General features: G+C 40.4%; 1 protein-coding gene across 6 annotated transcripts in view; it reads left to right on the top strand.

Annotated features, from left to right (window-relative positions):
• Positions 1–23,875, top strand: part of SGCD (sarcoglycan delta) — a 293,057-nt gene that overhangs the window by 221,063 nt on the left and 48,119 nt on the right. For all 6 annotated transcript variants that reach the window (XR_014318478.1, XM_082771715.1, XM_082771717.1 and 3 more), the window contains 2 exons: positions 12,923–13,010; positions 15,427–15,546. Coding sequence is in view for 5 of the 6 variants with exons in the window: in XM_082771715.1 (XP_082627841.1) it covers positions 12,923–13,010; positions 15,427–15,546 (208 nt within the window). In the remaining variant the exon portion in view is untranslated. The remainder of the gene's footprint in view (positions 1–12,922; positions 13,011–15,426; positions 15,547–23,875) is intronic.

Genomic DNA, 23,875 nt, shown 5'->3' with positions numbered 1-23,875 from the left:
TCCTCTTGGATGAGATCTGACAGGACTGCAGCCCAAGGCAGTATAGCTGAGGAGTAAGATGTGTTTTTTCCAATGAGAAGCTTTGTAAGACATCAATATTTAAAAGCAGAGAAATAAATAAAGTTACAGACGATCGGGTTGATTGAAGGGAGAAGAGAGGTCATTTGTTTGACAGAACAAGCGTACCTCTGTGGTGAGGTTTGCAGTTCTTTAGCCGAAAGCTGCTGTCTTTCATTTGATGAGGTTGGTCTCGAAGAGTGTGAACAGCTCATTGTTTTTCTTAAAATCATTATTTTTCTAGGCATATTTTGCAGGTTAGAAGTACAAAGTGGATGTAGCTGTTCATCACCTTAGAGCAATTGATATCTACCTTTAAGCAGATTCACTGATGTGAATTCACCTCTGTGTACAACGCACTGGGAATGGCCAAATAATCCATAACCCAAATGCACACTAATTGCTGTAAAAGTTCGAGGAAGTGATCAACCTGAGCTGGTTTAGTGCGTTGGTTTCCAGAGAGCTGTGGCTGTAATTCAGTGGGTCAATGGGGTGAACCTGAACACGTTTCCTCTGATGCTTCCTATGGCATGGTGTTCAAAGCCGATCCCCTCCATGTTTTTACAGAACATCCTTCATTATTTAAATAAAATAAAGGCCATGCAGGGCAATGGCGTGTATGTTGTCAATGCTGTTGGCTTGAGGAGTACCTTTTAATTCATGTTTACTGTTGCTTCAAACCAAACTACTGTATCTATATTGCTTCTACATCCTTGAAATCCCCAGCTACTACTGTAAACTGACATTCGCTATATATGTTTCTTAAGATCCCAGCTGTTATTTATAAATGATGAACCTTGATGCTGTACACAGTTGGGAGAGCAGCAGGCTTTCTGTTTCTCTCTGCAACATTATCTATTATGCAACAATCTGGAAAATGTAGCTTAGCTCGAGTAGGGGAAAGAGGAGCACGCAGGCAGGACCCTTCCTGCGCCCAGTCCTGGTGGGAGCCATGGATCAGATGGATGTCCACTGATCAGTTCTGCTCCTCCAGAGTTTTGAAATAACTTCAGGAATAAAAGCATCAGGAGGCACATGTCCTCTGTTTAAAAGTGGTGACAACCAGACAGGCTCAGCCATCCTGTGGATCGCCCAAAGAGTAATCCTGGGTCCTTGGCTTTTATATGTCTCCCTGTGCTCTGTTTTACCTTCACACATCCTCATCTCTCTGGCTGCTTTTGCCATTACTCACCATTTCCCCAAACAACATTCCTGTCTTCTTCCAGGCATGGAAAAAGCATCTGCTGCTCTTTCTGTGAGACTGACAGCTATTGAAATAACACTCCCTAGGCCCCCAGTGGTGTTGGTTAGGGATGTATTCTTGCTCATTGGCAATGCCCTGCATTTCTCTGCTCTCTTAGCCCTGAAGTAGATACCCAGGAGTGTCTATTGAATGGCAGCTGCAGGACGCAGTCAAATCTCAGCACAGAGCACCCTATTACTGCTCGTGCAATTGTCCCACTGGTCAGATGCTTGCTGTCATGTTATCTCTGTAGGTGCATGTGTTCTGGGTAGCAATGTCCAGCAGGATTTAGCATCTTTCCTCCAAATCAATTCAATTTCATGGTCACACGCGTAGCTGCATCTGTCGTTTTATCTCTTCAAGTGTAGCACTGTCTCGCCTGTTCAACATTCTGCCTCTCCTGGGGTGTGGGTTCTTCCTCTCCAAGACGGTTCCTGTCTTACACTAACTCACACGTGGACTGTTACGGCACTGCAGGTCAGGATTTGGCACTCTGGTTCGTTCCTGTGGGGAAGGTTCTGTATAGTCGTGTAGACTGACAGAACATCCTTCTTATCGATCATTTCAGCAGAAGAAACAAAGTGGTTAGGTAAAAGGAATAAAAAACAATCTGTGCAATTGTCTATGTGACCCAATAACCCTGTGTCATAATTAAAACAGATGAAATTACTTTTGTATCAGAGGCACAGATATGGGTCCAGCCTTTCTTTATGTCCCATTTTCCCAAATATGCCCCTACAGAGTTAACTCAGCATATTTCTACAATAAATATTCCCACAACAAGGCCAAAATATGTTTTTCATCAATCATTTTATAGCTGCTTCAAACCTGTCATGCCAGTGTGTGTGCTTGCAGCAGCTTCAGTGGAAAAATAAGGAGAAAAAAAAATGACAAACCACAAATAAGAATTTGAATATAAAAGCAAGAATTTGAATAGAAAACCTGAATATAAAACATTTTCTATCACCAAGAATGGTCAGATGATCTTTCTTTGTGTCTTGTAAAGTGGCAAGTCTCCAATGAATAAGTAATTGTAGTTCCAGGAATCGAGATTATTGCTCCCATGAAGCTATTGAAAAGGAAAGCACGCTGAGCCCTTCAAACACGTTTCCTGATGCACAAATGTTTGCCTGTGGCTCATGGCAAACCTGAAGGACAGGTCTCATAATGAAGAGCCTTATAATTGTAACAGATGCCTAGAAACAGAAATGCTTGGATTGCAGGAACATGTCCGGGCTGAACCTTGTCACTTCACAGGCCAGATGCATTGGAGAGAACTCTGGTGGGTAATCACAGAAGTGAGGATGGCCTTCTGCGTCCTGCCTTCCAGCCGTAACCGTGCTGTAATATAGTTGCTTTTGCAGTGTAATTGCTTTCTCTGCAGGGCTTCTTCCTATTGATTCTGCTTGTGTGGATTTAAATTGTTTGCAGGTTGGAACTAGACTCAAGTTGGTCTGCATCTCTGCTTTTCTGTGCAAGGCAGCACACGTGACACTTCTATCTAAGAGACTTTAATGATGTCTAGATAGCATCACTCCCTGGCCTGCACACATGTATTTGATTTGAGGAGAAAGGCTGGATCAGATAAGTTCAGAACATCAATAAATGCGTGTATTTTGTTTGGTGACACTTGTTCAATTTGAATCTTTTTCCCAGGAAGCAGCTTGTGTTGTGTCATTTTTTCAGCATGCTGTGTAAATGCTCTGCATCTGCAACTGTCGAGGATGGTGCCATCCCATAGCAATGCCATCTGCTCGTTCACAAAGTGCTTTTTGCGTAGATAAAAAATGTGAGGTGTTACTCATAATTAGGCAAATAGCATGCTGTGATCTGTGATTGATTTGATTTGTGTTGCTGGCTACCTCACATATGTCTATGTGTCCATAAGTATTGTCTACATATCAGCATATGGACGCAGACATGAATTCTTTTTCTCAATCCAGACAGATGGAAATGTTTTCCGTTCTTCTTATTAGCAGCAGCTGAATTTCAGTAACACCAGGGGCCTCAGCTAGGATCTTGCCTGTGTTTCCTGCTGTATGTGCATACATAAGTTGGCGTGGCCATCTATAATGTCATACCAGAAGTAAGTGATCCATGACCTGCTGTGAAGGAAAGTTAGGGTTTCAAAGCCATGTTCAGGGATAGCCACATTATTAGCGATCCTGGAGAAAAATATCTAGATATATAACTTGGAACTATACAGTGTAGTAACAAAGTGCCTAAAAGGTGGTGTGAGCATTGCAGAACCCAAGTATCTCAGGTGAATCAGACTTCTAGAAAATATTACTGTTCCTTTCTTAGTAGTAAGAATATGTACTGTTAAATGTCTACATATTCAACTCACTGACTGACAGACATCCTGATTATTTCTGGTTGTACTATCGTCCAGGTAACGCTGATAGTAAGAGAAAGTAAGTCAGAAATTACTGGTTCCGTATAATTTTAATATTGTCTTCAAATGCCTTTTATAGATAGTGAGGTGTGATTTACCAGTAGTTTTAAAAGATGTTTAAGGCAGGCAGTAGGCATACCAGAAAGGCCATAAAAATGAAAACACATGAACAGAGATCTGCACACTTGTCTGGAGTAAAAGTTACGAGCGCTGTAGTAGCTATATAGCTGGATGATTTAGAATATTTTAAACCTCAGCAGAGCTCTCTTCATTTCTCACTCTCTCTCTTCTATGGTCCTGTGCATACCTACAGCGTATTCACTTCAGAAAGAGATCTGTTGCCACTGGAGTCTGACCATAACTAGGGCAGCTCGAGGCAGCAAATAGGTTGTAACTTAGCACAAATCCATAGTCCTGCTGCTGCGACACCTGCTGTATACAAGGATCAGATCGGTGTGAGCTGCCTCTCAGCGTGCATGTGAGCAGCCACTGCAGTTAGGCGTTTCTGTGGAAGAATTCAAATAAATGAAAATAGTGAATGCTTGGCTGATTTGTAGTGGGAAGTGGTGATCAGCATGCTGAGAACCCAGGACTGCTGCTCTCCTGTTTAAGAGCACTGCAATTTCTCGTTTCCTGCTTGGTTTGTGCAAGGGAGAGTCATTCCCCAGTAACACCAAGTTAATCATCTGAACACATTTGATCAACTCCAGTATAATGCCTTTGGGTGATCTCAGAGTGCAGCAAAGGTCTTGAAGCATTTTCAAACTTATTTGGTCATTTTACAAGCTGTGCTGTTCTCTTGTCTTCTGTCTTCAGGTGTTGGCTGAGAGTGTCTTGCCAGAGGACTTCTGATGCTGAGCATGGTGCCTCTGATTCTTTCAGGTTCCAGCCCAGGGAGCCAGCAATGCTCAGCTGAGTCTTTGCCAATGCCGAAAGTTTTGTGGATGTGCAGCAGCCTTCAAATGTTACAAATCCAGATTTTCTACCCCCATGGGCACTGAATAGAATTCTAACATGCACAGTTGCATTTAATTTTCATGTGTATGTCTATTGGTTTCATCATGTCATCTGTGTTTTTCTTTGTATTATAAGCCAATGGAAAAAAAAAAAAAAAAGGAAAATAATGGCAAAGAAGTCAAGGCATATGTAATGTCTCAGAGATTTTTTTCAGTGTTGTTTTTAATGTCAGCAGACATGGTGTAATTTAATTTTCAGAAGAATCTCAGCTGCAAAGCAGCTGATTAGGCATCTTGAAGAAGCAGCCGTGCTCTCTAAGTGCTGTGTTTGTGAGATTATTACTGGAATTCTTTTAAAGAGAGAAATCCCTAGATTGCCAAAAATAAATCACTTTGAAGGATACAAAACCCCTTGGGTAGCCATCCAAAACCAGAATCCAGCCATTTAGATCTCCCATCACACACCTGCTTTCTTTGCACTTTAAAAGGAGAGTCAGAGATGTAATTGCTTTAATATATCAGTGGGAAATTTATCTTATGTTTCTATTGTTTTAAAATGTATTCCAAGAAATGTCATAAAAAGGGGGGGAGGGGGACTTGTAGTGTTGGACATAAAACTCCAACATGTGTATTATCCGTTGTGTATTATATATGCTGTGAAAATATGTTGGATGAGAATAGTATTTTTACATAACTTTTCAGAGCTGCACGGTACAATAACAGATATCTTTCTGCAAACATGACTGCACGTTGTTTGCATAGAAGGGACTTGAGTGTTTTGTTTTTAAGTATTTGAGTACTTAATAAAATGTCAGAGGTTAGAATCCAACGCATTGAGTCACCTCACGACTTTCTAGATTTATGTCTTTCAGTGCCAGTTGCAGGTCAGGGCTCTATCAGCTCTGTCACTGATCCAGGTTACACGACTTGGGTGCATTACAATTGTGAAAAGAGTTTGTTTCTAGGAAGAAATGGATATGGACTGCATTTTGTTACCTCTGCACTCGACCTATTGCTTCCTTCCTGAAAGTAATCATCTTTAGACATAAATATAGCATGTACTGGGGCATTTTGTAGCTTTCATTTTAATCTGTTTGTTATCAATTCCATTCACAGTTTGTTTTCATTCTGCTGTGAAAAGCTTACACTGTCAAATCAGAAGTTTTACTGAAAAAGGGATTTAGTTACATGAACATTATATCCAACCATTTGAAGGACAAAGTTAAGATCAGAAAAGACTCGGTGATTAAACAACAAAAAGCATGTTCGAATAATATTAAAAGATGTTTTCAATCTAACACGTAGGGATTTAGCTACTGACTTAAATTTTTGTGCCAGAAGGCTTCTGGGCAAAATCCTGTTCTTGTTGTGGGGAGCTATATCAGAAACAGAAGGAAGATCTATTGGTTTTTCTTTTGTATGGCAACTTAAATGGAAACAGTGATGGCTGGCTTGCAAGTTTGGCCTGAAGTCCATGGTTTCTCTTGATGCAGATGAAAGCTAGGCTGCTTCCAAGCAGGATCTTAGGGGTTCCAAGCTGAATACTCCCAAATTTGTCTTCTTCACAGCCAAAGATAGATGCTGCCCAGCGTTCTGTCTGTTCGTTTTTCAGGAGGTGTGCGATGTCTGTACAATGTTCTGGTGAGGTTTGCTGTGATTCACAGTGGTGCCAGTTGCTTGATCTGCAGCATCTGTTCTGAATTCTGAGTTTTTTTTTCAACCTGATTATTTCCTCACTACTCTCTGTTTTATGAGGACAGCCATGAGCTTCTCAATCACCAAAAACTCTCCAGTGTATGCTAGGGATCAGGTCCAGGACTGTTTTGTTTGAGTCTGTGCTCGCAGCATGCTCTGGACTTTTCTGTGGGTAGGAAACTCTGCATTTAGTGTTGTGTAGTGAGAGCTTTATTGGTGCTTCCCTTTGAAGGATGAGCAAGTTACATCAGAACTCACAACACCGGATCAGTGATGCTAATTGAAGCTTGTCTGTGTCAACTGACCAGAAGGGACAGAGTGAGGATTAAAAAGTCACCTTTGCTGGTAGGTCTCAGGATGTGCCTGACAATTGCATATACGACCTTGCATGCAGGGCTGTGCCACGGACAGCCTGTGCTGCTTGGGTCTGGGTGCATTAGAAAATCAGCAGAGGTGATATTTTTGTGAGTTTTCATTAGAAAAGTTTCCCATTCTTGGTGAAGGTTGTCTTGCGCCCTGAAATGATTGCTTTTTGTCTCCATTTACAGGCAGTGACTACTCGCTACTCCAAAACAGACAAAACCGTGAAAAGTTACCTCATACCCCAAATATCCGGGAAATGAGATTTGGAATGAACCAAGAACGGGAGATTTCTAGCAGCATGTTGCTATCTGTCCCCAAACCAATAACAAAGCAGTAGAGCCACAGCAGACAGCGAGGTAGGATTGTGTTATTCACAGGCAAATGTGCCCGTATCTGATTGAAGGTGAATTCTGGGTGAAGCACTGTAAGTTTGCATAAAAACCATATATGTACATTTTTGTGTGCTCAGCCCATGCAAACTATGGGTTATACCCAGTCCACTTCCTCTTCCCAGTCTTCACAAGAAACTGCTGTCAGGATTTCCCAATGATCTTTTAAGGGAAGAGTTTAAGCATTATACAAATATTTATAGAGTATCTTAAAATAACAAGCCTCTTGGGGGGAAAAGCAGCTGTCTGTGGCACCACTGCACGACACTGATCTGGTCGATTAGAGCTGTGCTGTCTGGAAAGAGTTTAAATTGCTGCTGGTCCAGGGCTCTGTGCACAGGGGGTTGTTTGCAAGTAGTTTCACTGCCTGCCTGCAAGACACAGCTGCGTGGCAGCTTCTTCTTACCTGCAACATCAGCAACAGGGGATTTTTCTCCTCAGGACTCGATCTCCTCCACCTGTGTGTGTCTGTGAGTTGTCTCCACCATTGGAGACACAATGCAAAGGGCAGGTACCATCGCTGTTAGTGCAGTTATTGCATGTAGGTGTAACAGTAACACTGCTTGGGCTTCGTGAAGGGAATGTATTTGATATAACCCCCCACAAATGCTTCCTATCCATCAGCAGCTCTTTAGAGCTGCACTCAAGGGTGCAGGGAAGTGAATGAGCTGTCCGTGGCTGTCGGCCAGGTGAAGAAGTGCTTTTGCTCTCGTAGTGGGCTGTCAGGTTGCTCTCCAGAAATCAAGCTTTTGCCCTCTAACAGTCCAGCTGTGTACAGAGCACTAGGTTTTCTTTTGTATGTCAGTGAGACGTGTAGATGAGCAGGAAAATGGTGCTCTGAGTGGCTTCTCCAGACTGTTCTTTGCCAGGCTGGGTTAAACTTTAATGTTTTAATTTTTCCCATTACTATTTTCAAGCCTGAAGGAAATCCACCATTTTCATTATTTCCACAAGCTTCATGTGCACTTAACTTGAAGACTCTTTGAATCCATAAGATCAAATCAAAGCTATTGCTTTTAACTGTCCAAAATACACAGGCATGGACTGTGATGCATTATTTTAAAATTGCCTGTGAACATTTAGAAAGATTTGCACCTGCTTTTAATAGTTCCCTAAAACAATCTAAAGACATCTGTTAAAGTATTGACTTTTCTTAAAGACAGCACTGGCTGAGATTGCTTCAGCTGCAAATTTGGGTTGTCAGTCAAAGTACTTTTTCTGGTTTGGTCTTTGATCTATGAGTTTTTAGCATCTCTTCCACAGTGAGCCAAAAAAACACCTAGTGAGCTGTTAGGGCTTGTTTTGCCATGTGTTTAGCCTAGCAAACAAGCAGTCGATACCTTTTGCAGTCTTCTGTGTTTTACTGAATACCTCACTGCTTAGTGGGAAAACAAGCTACACTATTTTGACGTAAATTTGCACTTTACAGATCCTTTATTCTGCAGTGTATGTCCAACATCTTAATATATTGAATAGCTGGGGTGACTTCTGCCTGCAAATGTTTGCATTATTGTTGGGTCTGCTAATGAAGGGCTGGAGTAATGGGCAGAATGATGTGTTTACTATGTAGGATTTTCTGCAGAGGTGAATAATAGATTTGCCATGGGGTGGAGATGGATAACCAACCTAGAGAGTCCCTAAAAGATCTCAGCCTCACATTTTCCCCAGAAATGGAACTGCAGGTGGAATCCTCTGTCAGCATTCTGCAAGGAAAATGCTTGAGATAAGCCAGAAGCAAATGGGAAAACATGCAGAAAGGAAAAAAAAAAAAAAAGTCCTTTTCCCATCCATGTCTCTAGTTCAATTTCTTCAGCCAAATGAACAAAGCGATCACTGGAAAGAAACAGTAATGTCAAACAGCATCAGAAAGGAGTGACTGATGATTTCATTTGCAGTGTCACACAGTAGGGTAGATTGGAGGCAGCTCGGTGCAGTGCTATGGGGAGGCTAAAATGGACATGAACTACAACTCTGCTAACTTGCTGCAGCACTGAAGTTAACGGAAGGCCATGGTAAAGGGATTAAAGTTTCAACAACCAACTCTGGGCATAAAGAGTGTGTCAGTACCAGCACTTGGCTGAGAGAAGCCCGTGTCTGTGCTAAGGAAAGGTGCAGGGAAATCTTGCTGTACTATTTGTGATTGAGGGGAAGAAGAACAAATGACAGAGAAAGAGATTTCTCAGCACATCAGATAGCATGCAAGCAGTGAAATATGTTGGATTATTGTGTGATCAGAGATATCAGATTTAGTTTATCTAAAATGTGCTTTCCTGAAGAATGGGGTAGAACCTCTTTTAGAGAAACTGGTAGACAAACAGAAAAAGATTATTTTCTCTACTTTCAGAACCGAAAAGAATGCTAAATCCAGTTTTCAGTTCACTTCAGTTTTCTTTGCATCATGTCCCAGAATAAAATATGTATAATTTCTTTGATATTATTTATCTGGAAAGATTCTAAACTGGTTTGTTACATATTGTACTTCAGAAACATGGTATGTCTCATACTTGCAGTCTTATAAGTACAACCATTCTTTTTTTTTTTTTTTTTTTTTTTTTTTTTATTACATGCTAATATTCTAACTTTAGGTCTATAAAGTTTGTGGTGATATTACTTCACTGCACGTAATTATTTTTATCGTGGTGATGATGCCATGTTGATATCTAGATTTCCATTTGCTCAAGCACATCAGCATACTTAATTTTGTGTCATGATAACATGAAATGCTAGGAGAATTGAAAGGTTTCCACTTTTCAGTTATAGTTTCTAACCTCTTTAAGAATATTTTAATGTGTTTTTTTCCTATGTGATTGAAGGAAATTGGCATCATCACTAAGCTTGCAACAGGGGACTGTTTTTTAAATGTTCAGTGTGTAAAATATGTCAGTGTTGTTACCTTTGTAAACAGAAGATGATGGACACAAAGTCTGCAGAATTTTCAGCAGAAGGGAGTAATTTTTTTTAGCTCTTTTTCATTACTTAATGGAAGAAGAATTATGGAAATGAGAGCGGGCATTGCATTAAGTGCTTGAAATGTTCCTTCCCTGCAGACCAATAAAAACATAACTCTTCCATTAGAGAAATCTAGTTTTTTGAAGGCTGCATGAATCTGAGCTCTGAATCAGTGAATGAGATGACTGTGCTAGGATAAGCGTTTCAAGTTCTGATTATGTATTTTAAGTCTTCCGTAGGTGGATGCCAGCTCTTAGCTTGTCTTGTAAGACTTCTTTGGAGCAACTTTTTCTGAAACTCTTTTTATATCGGTTACTTGGCTCATCGTGCGCTACTTCTGTAGTGAACCTCCTGTTATGAAGAACAGTAACAGAGCTTCAAAGCCAGCCAGTCATGGGGCTTGAATGATTTTTCCTACCTTAATTTGAACTAGAAGGTTTCCTGGCCTTTTCAATACACTCTGTGTTTACATAACTCCATAAACAAAAGTCAAATAGTGCAAATCAAAAATGTGACCTTTCTGTGCTACATATTGCGTGTTTTTATAGTGGTTATAATCTCATCTGCAGCTATAGTTCATGCGGGTTGTAGCTGTCTGCCTTTAAAAATATCCTTCATCTGTACATGTGAAATGAAAATGTAGCAGTAAGCTGCTATCCCTAAGGGTGTTCAAATTAGGTCTCTGGTTAGGGCTGCAGTGAATTAATGCCAGAGGAGAAAGGTCTTCAGGTGAAGGTAATCCTTTATCCATGCTATTAACCATAAAATGGTAATCAACGTTAACTCCTAGGTGCTTGGGAAAAGAACACAAAAATTAATTATAAAAAAAAAAAAAAGCAAAATCATTACCAGTCATTTCTATTGCTCTTGTAACTTATTAATAATATTTCAGTTTCAGATACTGTAAAACATATCACAGAGGTTAAAAGGATGATTTGTCCTTATTTAGTGTATGAGGAGACAGAGACACCAAGAGCTTCTGAAACTTGCCCGAGGTCTGGAAGTTGTTATGTAGAATTCTTTCTTTTTATTATTTTTAGTTTTGCATTATAGTTTAGTTGCAAATAGTCCGAATGAAGCCATAATGGTCTAGCTATAACTGAACAAATAAATCCCATTTCTTCCTTCCTTTTTTCTGAAAGGCTGATCTCCTAGGTACATGCAGCACAAATACTTACAGCCACAAATGTAATTATTGTGAATATTTGTTCACACGTGGGGTTGTTTTGGGTGGTATTTTTATGTGTTTTTTTTTTTTTTTTTTTTTTTTTTTTTTCTTCAAGCACTGCTGCTGGGAACTCTTCACCCATCACTACAAGTGCCTCTTGAAGCTCTGGTCCATCACAGGACCCCAGTGAGTGCATTTCTGTGCTCCTGTTATGCTTTATATGCAGGCAACGTAGTTCTTCTGCCATGACCCAGAAAGATCGCATTTATACAAATATTTATTATATTCCTTATAAAATCGGGAGGCCAAGAGAATATGCCTGACCTATACACTCCTGAATGTTCATTCCTAATGGAAATACTTCGAAGCAGTGGGAATAGACCTTGATGTAAGAAGTGCATGAACATCAAATTTTCACCTCCTTGCTGTTTTTCTTACTGTTGTATCCTCTCTACCAATGCTCCGGCTCAGTTGATTAAAGAATTTATTCAGCTGTTTGCTTTAGACATTATGAAGACATACTAGCAGTGAATTTCTACCTCACGTGTTAGACTTTTGGCTGGTTTAAGTTGGGGTCATCCTGTGTTTGTGCCTTAGGTGGCTAATGGCCCCTAAGAAAACCACCTGTGTAGACTGGGGCTGCCTGTAGAAAACACAAATTCCCGGGTGTCTTGGACACGTTTCCACACAGAAGGAGCCAGATGGTTTTCGCTGTGGGTTTTCTTTGGCTTCACTCTGCGGGAGAAATACCTGAGACGGATGGTGCCAGGTAGCTGTGTGGCTCCTGTGTGTTAACAGCTGCTCTAGCTTCTTTTTCAGAGGTATATTTAAAGCATAAAAATGAAAAATGGGAAGAAATCTGTGTGGTGTGGGGAAGGCTTCATGTCTTGTGTATCTCCAGACCTGATGAGATGGGTCTGGTATGAAGCAGTACGTGCTGGCTTCCCAGTCTGGATGGTGGTGGTTGTAAGTGCTGGATGGTTCATAAGTGCTTTGGGACCAAAGGTAGTTTCAATATGTTAATAAGGTTTTCTCATTCACAGCTCCCTGGGCACAGCTCACTCACGTGTCCGTGAAGTACTTATACGCAATCACCCATCGTAGTCGTCTCAAGCTGTATGCAGTATTGCAGATTTGACTGTGAAATGCACTGCTGTAATCAGCCTCCCAAAATACCCTGAACTTCAGGACGCTTAGGTCAGGTCCTATATGATCTGCATGTTCTAAATAACAGGTTGGTTGGTTTACACCGGCAATAAAGCTAACCATCCCTAAAACAAGGCTAGTCTCTAAGATGTTTTCTGAGCCAAAAAGAGGTGTGGAGTATGGTTTCAACCTGGACAATAAAAATTAATGCAGCATCAGGAGCTGACATAAATATAAGAGGTCTCAGAAAACTCCCCTTGCACCAGCATGCTTGGAGGAGGAGTGCAAGGTTGCAGGAAAGGAAATTTGCCTGGCTTTGGGCTTCATCTGCTGCCCCTTCCAGATAAGCTTATTCTATTCTGGGTTACATCAGTACTGTGCAGTGATGGGACACACACAAATCAACACACAAGAGTACAAGCATGGTAGCCTGGCACTTCAACCCCGTCCCCAGTTCTGCAGTCATTGATGGCAGCCCAGCAGCAGCCAGGTGCCTGGAGCAGGCTGGTTTCGGGCTGCCTGCCCCCATCTCACGTGCGTGCTCTCGTGGTCTCGTTCCAGGGCAACCCACTGTACTTCCAGTCTGCCAGAAATGTGACGGTGAACATCCTCAACGAGAAGACTAAAGTCCTTACTCGCCTTGTAACAGGTAAGGAGGGGGAAAGGCTGCGTGGAGTTGTTAAGATGAGATGAAAGAGGGTGTGTTGTGGGATGCTGCGCTGGCTTCCGACAGCTCGCCGGAGGGGAGCCCAGGTGTCTTGTGAAGTACAAATGAAAACTTTGCTCTACTTTGTAGAAACAAAGCTAGAGACATGAAAGCTGTGCTGGAGAGGCAGCTGGCTGGTGCTTTCTGATAACGAAGCAGACCATCGTTTTCATTTGAAAGCCAATCCAGAGGCAGAAAGGTTAGTTGTACGACTTCAGGGTCAAGAAGAACATATGCAGGCTGACATTTCTGTCATAACAGGCAGGATTTTCCTGAGAGTCTTTTAACTTGCCTAAGATCTTGGGAACTCTGCTGGTTGACTGGGGCTGGGTTCGGACACTCAGCAATTTAGAGCTTTTTATGCTCTTCTTCAGATGAAAACTGATATTTCCAAGCATTAGTGTTTGATGGGTGTATGGGTGTTTCATAAATCCCCAGCACACAGCAGCCTTTGAATGGATGCATATATAATTTGGGTTGAAAGAGCCTAAAATACTAATATATAATACATACATATGATATAGGATAGATATTTATTTATTGAGATTAATCTAGGGACTGGGAGAAGTATTGCTCTGTGGCAGAAACAGTAATCCATAAACATGTTGTTTCTATGTGAGACTAAGTTGTTTGGTTTGCTTAAATAACATTTTGGCCTCTAGTCACAGTATTAAATAATTAAATATGCAGCTTCAGTAAGCAATGATTTAAGTAGCATGCATGAAAATTGCCTGGAGGAAGGAAATAAATTCAACCCCAAGCTCTCAGATTCTCACATTCTGAAGAACTTGTTTAGTTTGTCGGTTCTGCATATATTTTCAAGAGGGTATTTGGTTCCCTTAAGTGCCTTAATTTCATGAGAGCTCAGGAGGATGTAGTCAGTGACGTCTCCTGGCGTGATGTTGTGGTCACTGAGCTCATTTCTGCATTTGGAACAGTTTTGGTTCATGAGTGGACTGAAGGTGTCATCCCGTGTTGTGTGTGCTGCACTGATGAGTATGGAGGCAGTTAATGAGTGAGGCACAAATCAAACATAAAGCTTGAAAGTACTTAATTTTCTCACAATGGCTGCAGTTGTTTTTTTTTAATATAAGTTTTGCTGCAGAATTAGATGTACAGGGATCTCACCTTTCTGCAGTCCAAACCACACACGTGACTCTGTATGTGCCCTGATGCTAATACAGATGACCTGTGCAGGCAAACACTGTGTATAGATGGAGTTAGAAACTGCTTATAAGAAAAGACTCGCTTTTGAGAAATGAGACTAGTCAGGAAGATGGCAAAGTACAGCAAAGCCCAGTCACAGCTCTGTGCAGTGCATGATCCAGGGAGGCTGTGGTTTGGACTGGGTTGCACAGGGTTGTTAGACAGCAATTTGTAAGAAGCTTAGCCTAGGTCAGGTAACAGAAGGGCCTGCTCTTTGTAGCCTTTCGGCCACAGACCTGCACAGAATTGCTTGTTTGGGCAGTTGATGTTTATCGGGCTCCACAACAAAATGCTTTGCCAGAGGCTTTTCAGCACTGCACTGCACAGCAGCCTGCAGGAGAAGCAGTGGAATTAAAATAAGAGCTAAGATGTACTCATCTAAAAACTTTCTGAAATGTGAGAGACCCTGCTGTTCATCTGGGCCTGCGTACAGTTCCCTTCCCTTCATGGCTCATCCTTCTGCAGGGCCAAGATGGAAATCCTCAGCCCTTCCCAGGAGTTACCTCCCTGTGGAGGTGGGATCAAGCTCTTAAACTGCAGCTTTAAAGCAAAACACTTGTTCCTGTGGTGTTTGTTGTTGTTGCTGTTGTGGTGTTTTTATTTTATTTTGTTTTTTTATTTTTTTTTAATTGGATGGTGCGTGACACCAGTATCATTTTAATACAGGCATACTTAACAGGCATGAAACCAAGAATCATTTGCACTTCAGCACCAGGAAAACATAGTCAGGAAGCAGAAGTCCTGATGCCTCTTACAGCTGTACCAATGCCTTCAAAGCGTGGTTACGTTCATTGCTATTTCACATGTGGATCTGTCTTTTTGTAAAAATTTCCCAGTTATGCCAAACTTAATGGTGAATTTAAGACATGCATAAGCATGAAGAAAAAAAAAAAAAAAAAGAAAAAAAAAAAAGAAAAGTTGAAATAGTTGAGTTAAGGGGTTGTTATTTGGGTAGAAAACAGTACCCTTTTCTATGGAGAAGTCACCCTCTGAAAAGCACAGACGTCCCTGCTTGATGTGTCAGATGCAAGTTGTGCATGCAGAGCTGTTAGGGTAATCTCAGAAAATGGGGTTATTAAATGTATGAAGCTACTGTGTGATTTTCTTACACTTTTTCACTAAAAGCTTATGCTAAATCTCTTCTTCTCTCTAGGTCCCCAAGCAGTGGAAGCACACAGCCAAAAATTTGAGGTGAAAACCCTCTCTGGAAAATTGCTGTTTTCTGCAGATGACAATGAAGTAGTAGTCGGAGCAGAGAGATTGAGAGTTTTAGGTAAAAGATTACTTCCTAAATCGCTGTTTTAATATGTACCTCTTCAAATTTTAGAATAGTTTTGCCTGACTTTCCTTCATGCTTGTGGAAAGCTTCATTTGGATACAAAGCCTTTCACTGTCTTTATCACTTTGAATCTTCCCCGGGGAGATAATGGTCAGGAGTTTCTGTCTGAGGAGTTTCTTAACTTGCACAACATGTTATTTCTTCTGCAGAAAAAAACTCCCCTGTAAGTGGTTTATCTGGAGCAGCTTTAAAACCAGCTTTGGAAACTAAACAACTTTATCTCTAGAGTTTAGGTTGAGGAACAGCGTGGGATCACTGTAAGGATGCTTCCATTGCTGCAGTCGCTCTCTGCACTTAGGGAAACCTCAAGCTTTGTATTTTTAATTTCACCAATTTTCACCAGTTCCTTCTTCATTCTAGAGCAAACACTAAGGGGGAGACCTGCAGTGAAAATGTAGGTATGAACTAGGATCCCATATGCGTTCTCCAAATAGTTTGCTGGCATTTATACAGATTAATCTTTCCTAAGCCAGATGTGAGACCATGTTGAGCATCTCTGAGCCATCTCCAGCTATGCTTATGAGTATGATTAAATGTCCCATGCATGGGATGAGAAACACACGTTACCTGTGATGTGGCCTCTCCATCCCCATCTTCCTTTCAAGACAGACAGGGTAGCTTGAACACTTCCTTTCCTACGCTGGGTCTGCCCCCCCAGCTGACCTGCCTGCTAGGCTTTATATTGGTAGTTCATCATAGAAACTGGGGATATACTTTGGGTTTGAGACTGGGATTGTTTAATTTTTTATTTTTTTATTTTTTTTTTTTTTGTAGAGAAAATAAGGTTCTGGTAATTGTAGAATTTTAAAATGCATTTGAGAGTTCTGTGAAATTACCTCATACAAACTTGAATTCTTTTGCTCTCCAGTTCAAGCCAAGCTCATGTCTAAGGATCATAAATGAGATTTCATATCCAACCCTTAACATTTTTTGTTACCCTATGCACTGCTCTAGATGGTTTCCTGTTTGTAGAAAGGCCAAGGGTGGCTCTTTTGAATTGTAAGTCACTGTTGGCACATACTGGACCAGTTTAGTCATCGGGTATACAAAAATTAGATGAGTTTTATTGGATAAATGTTGAACTTCAAAAAGTTACAAGTGTCTTTTTTTAGTAGAAAACTTTGAAAAGGACCATTCAAAATATGTGCAGTATTTCAGAGCTGGGGAGTGTTTGTCACAGTCCATGTTCTACTAATCTCCCTTCACACTGCACCCTTCAGAACTCTGTAATCATAGTCTTTGTGCAGGGTAGATGAATTCAGAAAGCAACTGTTTTAAGTGTTTTCCTGGAAAACTTAAAATGAGAGAGATTTATATAATTGATTCTTTGAAAAACAAAACCAAACTTTTACTTACAAATTACAAGTGCTCCTTTTCAGATTAGGTACTTACAAAAATATTGCTTCTTATTTGATTTCTGCTTTGGAGAAACCAGCAATTATTTTTAATAGTTATTTTGAATTTCTGCCTTGTCTTAGTCTCCAGAATAAACAGCATCAAAAATATTGCTAGCCACTGTAGTGCACTTTATTTTTATTTTGCAACTGTGTGTTTCTTAGGGTTTGTTTAGCTTTTGCAGAGCTATCAGAAAAGAAAAGATAGAATGGTATCACAGATTATGTTATGTGGTGAATATTTCAATGACCTTGAACTGAAATGCTTTCAGAGTTCATGCTTGGCTTTGTTTTTCTCCAGCTTTGCTTCCCCGATCTAATTATATCTCCAAAAGTGGTTGCCATGGCTGTTTGCCATGCTGGGAAGTATTACACCATATGTTCATATTTCTTCCAGTGTTTTTGTCTGCACTTGAGGCTAGTCCAACTTGTAGTACACAGACAAATTCCTTTGATCATTTTTCTGGTGTTTGGGATCTCAGGTGCTGCCGGTATGTGTCTGCTGACACCTATCTACACTATGTAAATAATCTCAACTTGTTCTTGTTATTGCCGAACACGTACTTGTTACAGAAGGAAGTGTGTGTCTGCAATCTGGCATGAAAGTCATCTCACAGAGGTTAGAGCAGCAGTTATTGGACCTGTGGCTAGCTTTTAATCTTGTTAACGATAATTACTTTTTTCTTTGTATGCTCTTCAAAGTTGATTCTGAAAGTTTGTTCTACAAAGTAATGCTGAAGCTTTGACGTGAGACAAGAGTTGCTGTTCTTTTTCAGAAATAGACTCTGATTTGGGTAGCTAAAGGAGTTTTCAACATTAGCAAGGCATTAAAAAAGGAGGAATATACAGAATTATTGATAACAAACAGATACAAGTTGGATGTATGTTGCATTTGATGGGGATTCCAAAATTGCATTGTATGGATGGTGCAGATTATCAAATAAAAGTGCTTTTTATTTTAATTCCTTTTGGAGGGGTTATTTCTGAATTTTAACCACTAAAGGACACAGAACGACAGAGCTGATCTTCTCTTCTTTGCTTGCATGATACAGTTGGGAGTACTTCAATTATTGTGTTTGATTTAGTGAATCCCATCAAACCTGTCATCATAGATGAGACTGGAGGACAACAGGAACTTCTGTTTGAACACAAGTGCAGTTCTCTGAGCCCTTTGGCCATGGTCAGCTCTGATATTATCTACATAAGCTTTTCCAGACACAAGCACAAGTTCCCTCTGCCCCACTCAAAGCCAAGCGGGAGCTCAGCAGCTGTCCAGATGACTCAGAAGGAGCTCGTGTTTGCCCGTAAAAAGTCATGTAGAAACTGAGTCTTTTGCGAAATCTAGCTTGCCCTTTTTATTCCAAGCTCATTTGTCAGTGCCTGCAATTGCCCAGCTCTCTCCTCCACTCTCATCCAGGGATAGGATAGCAACACATCCTCACTTTTAGCATTACTTTCTTTTACAGTCCTCACTCCTGTAGCATTTGAGCAACTCGTGATCTTTGAAAAGACGCTACCATAAATCTCAGAGCAGTTATCACACCTCTGGACTGCAACTCTTTGTTTCCTTTTGCAAGGTTTAGATTTTGAAGGCAGACTCTGCTGCCACTCTTCCAACCGGATGGCACTGTGGTGCTGCTCAAGGGGTGCTGTGTGGCACAAAGTGCCCAGGCTGAGCCCACAAACCTTCCCTGGGCTTGCCTTTGCCATGCTCAGTGGTCTGCTTTGGTAAAGACAGAGTAGATGCAAAGCAGTGCCTCACTGGATGTTCCCTGCGGGCTCATAAACACATACAGTCTGCATTATGGGAGATGAATGAGCTGGTCCTAATTGAATTCGCATGTGGTTCGTCATACGGCAGTTCCCCTTCCCTCCGCCTCCCTCCCGTCAAAACCGAAACATGTTCAGATCGTGTGAAAAATGGTTCATAAGAAATACTCTTTAGTTAAAAGAGCATTAAAAATAACTTTGATATACATTAATTACCAATTTCATTTAATAGCATATTGAACATTATAGCATTTATAAACAAAGGACAATCATAAAGCATTATTCTGACTGTTAATTAGCTCTATTTATTCTCCAGATTAGTTTTTAAATATGCCCTCTAGATGCCACTTGATACTAATTAACAGAGTTACATTATTATCTCTATACAAAAGCATTTTTAATTAAATCTAAAGCAATTTAAATTAGCATGAGTTTTTACAGAAATTAAAATCTGGTCAGATGCTTAATTTAGCCTTATAAGACAACATCTGATGACATGCCAGTGTCAGTTCTCCCAAGGGCCATGACATCTCTTTTGGAGATTATTTTTTGAAGTTTGTGTTCAGGGCAACTTGCCAGGGTACTCTGGTGTTTAATATTTATGATGGATTTATAAACTGATTTTTTAAATACTAAAATTTGTAGGCAATCCACACGCATTACAATGAGCTGAGCTGAAAACACAAAGGATGTATTCTTACAGGCTTTTGTGTTCCCTGCCTTTGAGTGGTGGAAGATGGTTTGCGTGAGAGGTAGGATTGCATGGGTTGGACACTGTCCCGTTGCATATCAACTACACTTTTTAATCTTTCCTAAGATTGCCTTTTTCCTTGTGATAAGGATAGGATCAATTACAAAGCTAAAAGGTTCCTAGTCTGTAATAGAAGAACGTGAGGATTGTTCCAAAAAATTGATCCCACACTGGATGTTTGGAAAATGTACTTCTCACTCAGACTTTTATACCACCACAGCATAACTTTTCTTCTAATATAACATAATAGCAGAAATTTGGCTAAGGCCTTTCTCTGTGGCAAACCCTAGCTCAATTAGTCTGGCTTTCATTTTTCCAGGCTCTGAACCTGCTCTTTCTGCATGTGAAGCATGTAAGTGCTGGCCACTAAGGAGACTTTCAGAAACATTAGTTTGAGAGTATTTTTTATACTAGTTTCTCTTCAGCTGCCTGGGAATGCACCTGAAAAGGGGAATCCACTGTTGAAATGTTATTGCAAATTTATCAGTAAATTTGGAGTAACTGATCGCAAGGCACGTTTCTAGCATTTTATTTATTAGAGGTATATATTAAGGACTGTAGAGGTTTCAGTGGAGAAACATCACCAGTTAAAGCCACATAGCCCATGCTTATTACTGAAGGGTTCACTGTATGACTGTCGTATAGAAAGATCTGTTTAAATGGGAGGCTTTGGGTTGGTGTTTTCTGTTGCTCGGGGTGAGAGGATAACTTGTTCTGTGCTGCACCTTCTGCTCACAAGTCCTGGGTTTTAGTACCCATGGAAGGGTTAAAAAAAAAATGTAATGTCCTTAACATTCTTGATTTGGACAGAAGGAGAACACCACTTATGAACGTGGTTAACACATGTGTCTGTGCAAACTGGCCCTGCTGTCTTAAAAGCTTCACATCCACAGACATTTTTAGGGAGAATTGTACTAGCTTGATCTGGGAGCAATAAGAGAGATCCTGCAGAATTGCTGTTGCAATACCATCCTTGTTAAAGAACTCCATTCATATTTCCTTAATATTACAATTTTAGTAGCTTCTTGACATGCTCTTTCTAGCTTGCGTTTGCTGCAATATTTACAGCAGAGTAACTTTAATGAGTACAAGAGCAGTTATATTTCATGAAAGCCATCTGCAAGGCTATTTGACTGTTATCAGTCATTTTGGAAGGTGGTGTAAGATAGAAATTTTACAGCTTCCAGGAATTACCACCCATTTTTGCTGCCTGCACCCTTCTTCAGAAATGATTGCTTATGGGTTGGGACATGCACAGTTGCCCTTACAGCAGCCATTATGGTTGCAAAATGGTATTTTGCCGATTTGTTTATTGCAGACTGAGGGACTTTTGTAGCCAAATGTTGAAATCAGACCTGAGACAAAGAGGAAGCAGAACCTTCTGGCTTCACCATTGTGTCTGCTGCAACCTTGTGCCTGGGGGTAAATGGCAAGCTTGGATCTTTCTGTTGTGGAAAAATAAAAAAAATGTCCTTTCTACAGGCTTGTAGGTGGCTGTTTCAGGAGAAACAGTGATACAATATTCATTTTTTTTGCAGATTGAAATATTTTACGACTGCTATTTTTTTCCTATGCAAAAGCAGCTGAGAGGGAGTTGCATCTTGCAACTGACTCAAAGCTGGCTTGGTGCAGCCGAAACATGGCTGTGGCACCATGCTGTGCTTCTGGAAGCAAACACGGTACCATCAGCCCTGTGTCAGAGGCCTTTCCCAGTTCATCCAGTTGCAAATGAGCTCCTGCTTGCTCGAGCTGCTTCAAAGGCACCTGGACACAGCAGTTGCTCCAGAGCTCCCTTCTGTGCTCTTGGCAAGAGAAACAAGTGTGTCGTGACCGTATTAGCCATGCTGCTTGCGAGGTTTGGACAGGCATTTGACCTTTTGCTGAAGATGTATGAACTTCTTTAGGAAGCGGTTATGAACACTCCCTATTCACTCTCTGTAGGTAATTAAGCAGTAATACTAATGCAGTCCTGAAGCAATTGCCAAGCTGTCGTGTGGTCATTGGTCCTACGGAAAAGGGACAGAGAATAAAATGATGAAACTAGGGAAAGATGCTGACAAATGCAGGTGGAAGATTTCAGCACAGGCACCACCAAGGCTGGAAACAACTGTCTGTAGCATTCAGACATGGCAGTGAAGTTTCATCAAATCTCTTTGCACTCATTGCATTGCTGTGGTGCTGAAACACAATCTTGTTCAGCAAAAGTAAGGAGCAGCACGAAAAAATAACATTTTTCTGTCAGTGATTAAAACCGCAAGAAAATTATTCTTTGCTCTCACTTAGGAATTGTGCTGTTGCTGTATCAAACTAAAAGTCAGGCATGAGAAAGTGATTTAATCAATAATCAGAAGTGACAGAGAAGGGATTCAAAACCCTTACAGAAAAATAATAAAACAAACAAACAAACAAAAAAAATGGTTTCGTTGAACTGGGTTGTTTATTCCTCTGAGAGATTGGGGTGGACTTTTTGGATTCTTTCTTAAAAAAAATATATATATATATATATACATATACCTATTGAGGGCAATAGGTATATGTAGGTATATCTGTTGTCCATTCCTTTTAATGGTGAATTCAAATAACATTGCCCTTCTTCTACAAAATCCACTTATCCAGATTGTAAACTTGTCTTTTGTTGGGGAGAACAATGTGTGTCGGGACGGAGATATACCAAGATTTTTTTGCGTGTTTGCTTTTACTTCAAAGTACATCCCAGGAAAAAAGGCTAGAATTTATGTAAAGTGTATAGGCTTCTAGTCCAAGCTGAAATGTGTGTTCAGATTGTGTTACCTTAATCCTGTTTAAGGAAAAAAGAATCATCCACCATCAGATTAATATTGATTAAATGTCACAAGGATTATGAAAGGAGCATACTGTACACTTACCAAGCACTGAAATCAAGTTTAAAAGTGTGGCAGATTTATGTTTTATTTCCTAAGTGTCTTCCCCAGCCTTCACAACCCTGATCTGTTTGAAGCAGAAAGAATATTTTCCTTGATAAATTTCCACTGGGTATTCCCACTTCAGGTGCTCTCCTGAGTTTCTTTGCAACATTACACAAGAATGCCAAGAACAGCTTCAAAGGAATTCAGTGATGACATTGCTATTGTTGAGCTGCAGAAAGTGTTGAAGGACCCCAAAACTACAGGAGATGGAAATATCTAGAGGTCAGTGTAGGTTGTATCAACTCTTCTTCATATGTATTTTCTCAGTTTGGGTACAAGCCCTTCATTTCTTTTATATTATTCCCTTTGTATTTCTCAGACAATCAACCACTGAAGCTAGGCTGTTGAAGTTCAACATATCTGCAGCCACACGCACCACTAATGATCTGCATGCTCATCTTAGAGCTTTCAGCTCATCTTATTGTTTGCAAGTTTTCTAGCTTAAAAGCAGGCTCCATTTATTTCTATGAGTCAGATAACTTCTTCTCCTCCACCCAGCAGAGCTGGTGGTGCTGGAGTCACAAGGAGTTCCCATCTGGCATGACTCAACCACAGCCCAGTGCACAAGGGTTGATTCACTCCCCATGTGCATACAGTGCCAAGACAAAAACATGAAGTTTGTGTCCTTCAGATATAGATGTGAATGAGACAAAAATATATTTGCTAACAGATTCTAAATAATTTATATTGCATTTTTATTAAAAACACATTTGATGCTGTACATGATTCATTATATGGATTGTCCTTAAAAGAACAACTCCCCAACACTTTGACAGTGAAGGTAATCAGACAGACCTTTGAATAAACCATTTTCATCCTATACTAGAAAGAAATATGAATGAAGCTTTACGTCTTTTGTTCAATGCAGTGGCTTAACCTAGCCATGTTATTATTGTTAGGCCCTGAAATAGCACTCATTGATTTCAGATTTGATGGGATTCAAGGGGAGCAACAGCAATTACTATGTTCATCCATTTAAAAACATAAATTAGGGATGAATAAGGCTTTTAAAGCTAGGAATTAAAAGAAGTGGGCACAAATCATTTCTACCTATATTGTATTGGATTTACTTCCCGGACATCTGTTTGCCCAGACACCTTCCTGAGACTACCACATATTACCCCAATGAGACTTACAGAGGAGAGAACCTCATCAGATGAGTATTTTCATGAACAAATTGCTGAATGCGTCCTGATCAATAATAGTGGGAATGAAGGTAGCTTCTGGAGATCATCAGCATGCTATACATTGCCTCTTGACTTTAGCTAGAAAAAAAAGTCAGAACAAATCTTTTTTTCTTCTCCCCTCATTTGCACAGTACTATGTTAAGGTAGTGTGCTAAGGAGAAGACAGACTTAAGCCAACTTAATCACCAAGTTTGTCACAGGCCTTTGAGATCCTGG

This window comes from Aythya marila (assembly GCF_965140915.1).
Source record: "Aythya marila genome assembly, chromosome: 14".
NCBI lineage: Eukaryota > Metazoa > Chordata > Aves > Anseriformes > Anatidae > Aythya > Aythya marila.
This window is presented reverse-complemented; position numbering and strand designations above follow the sequence as displayed.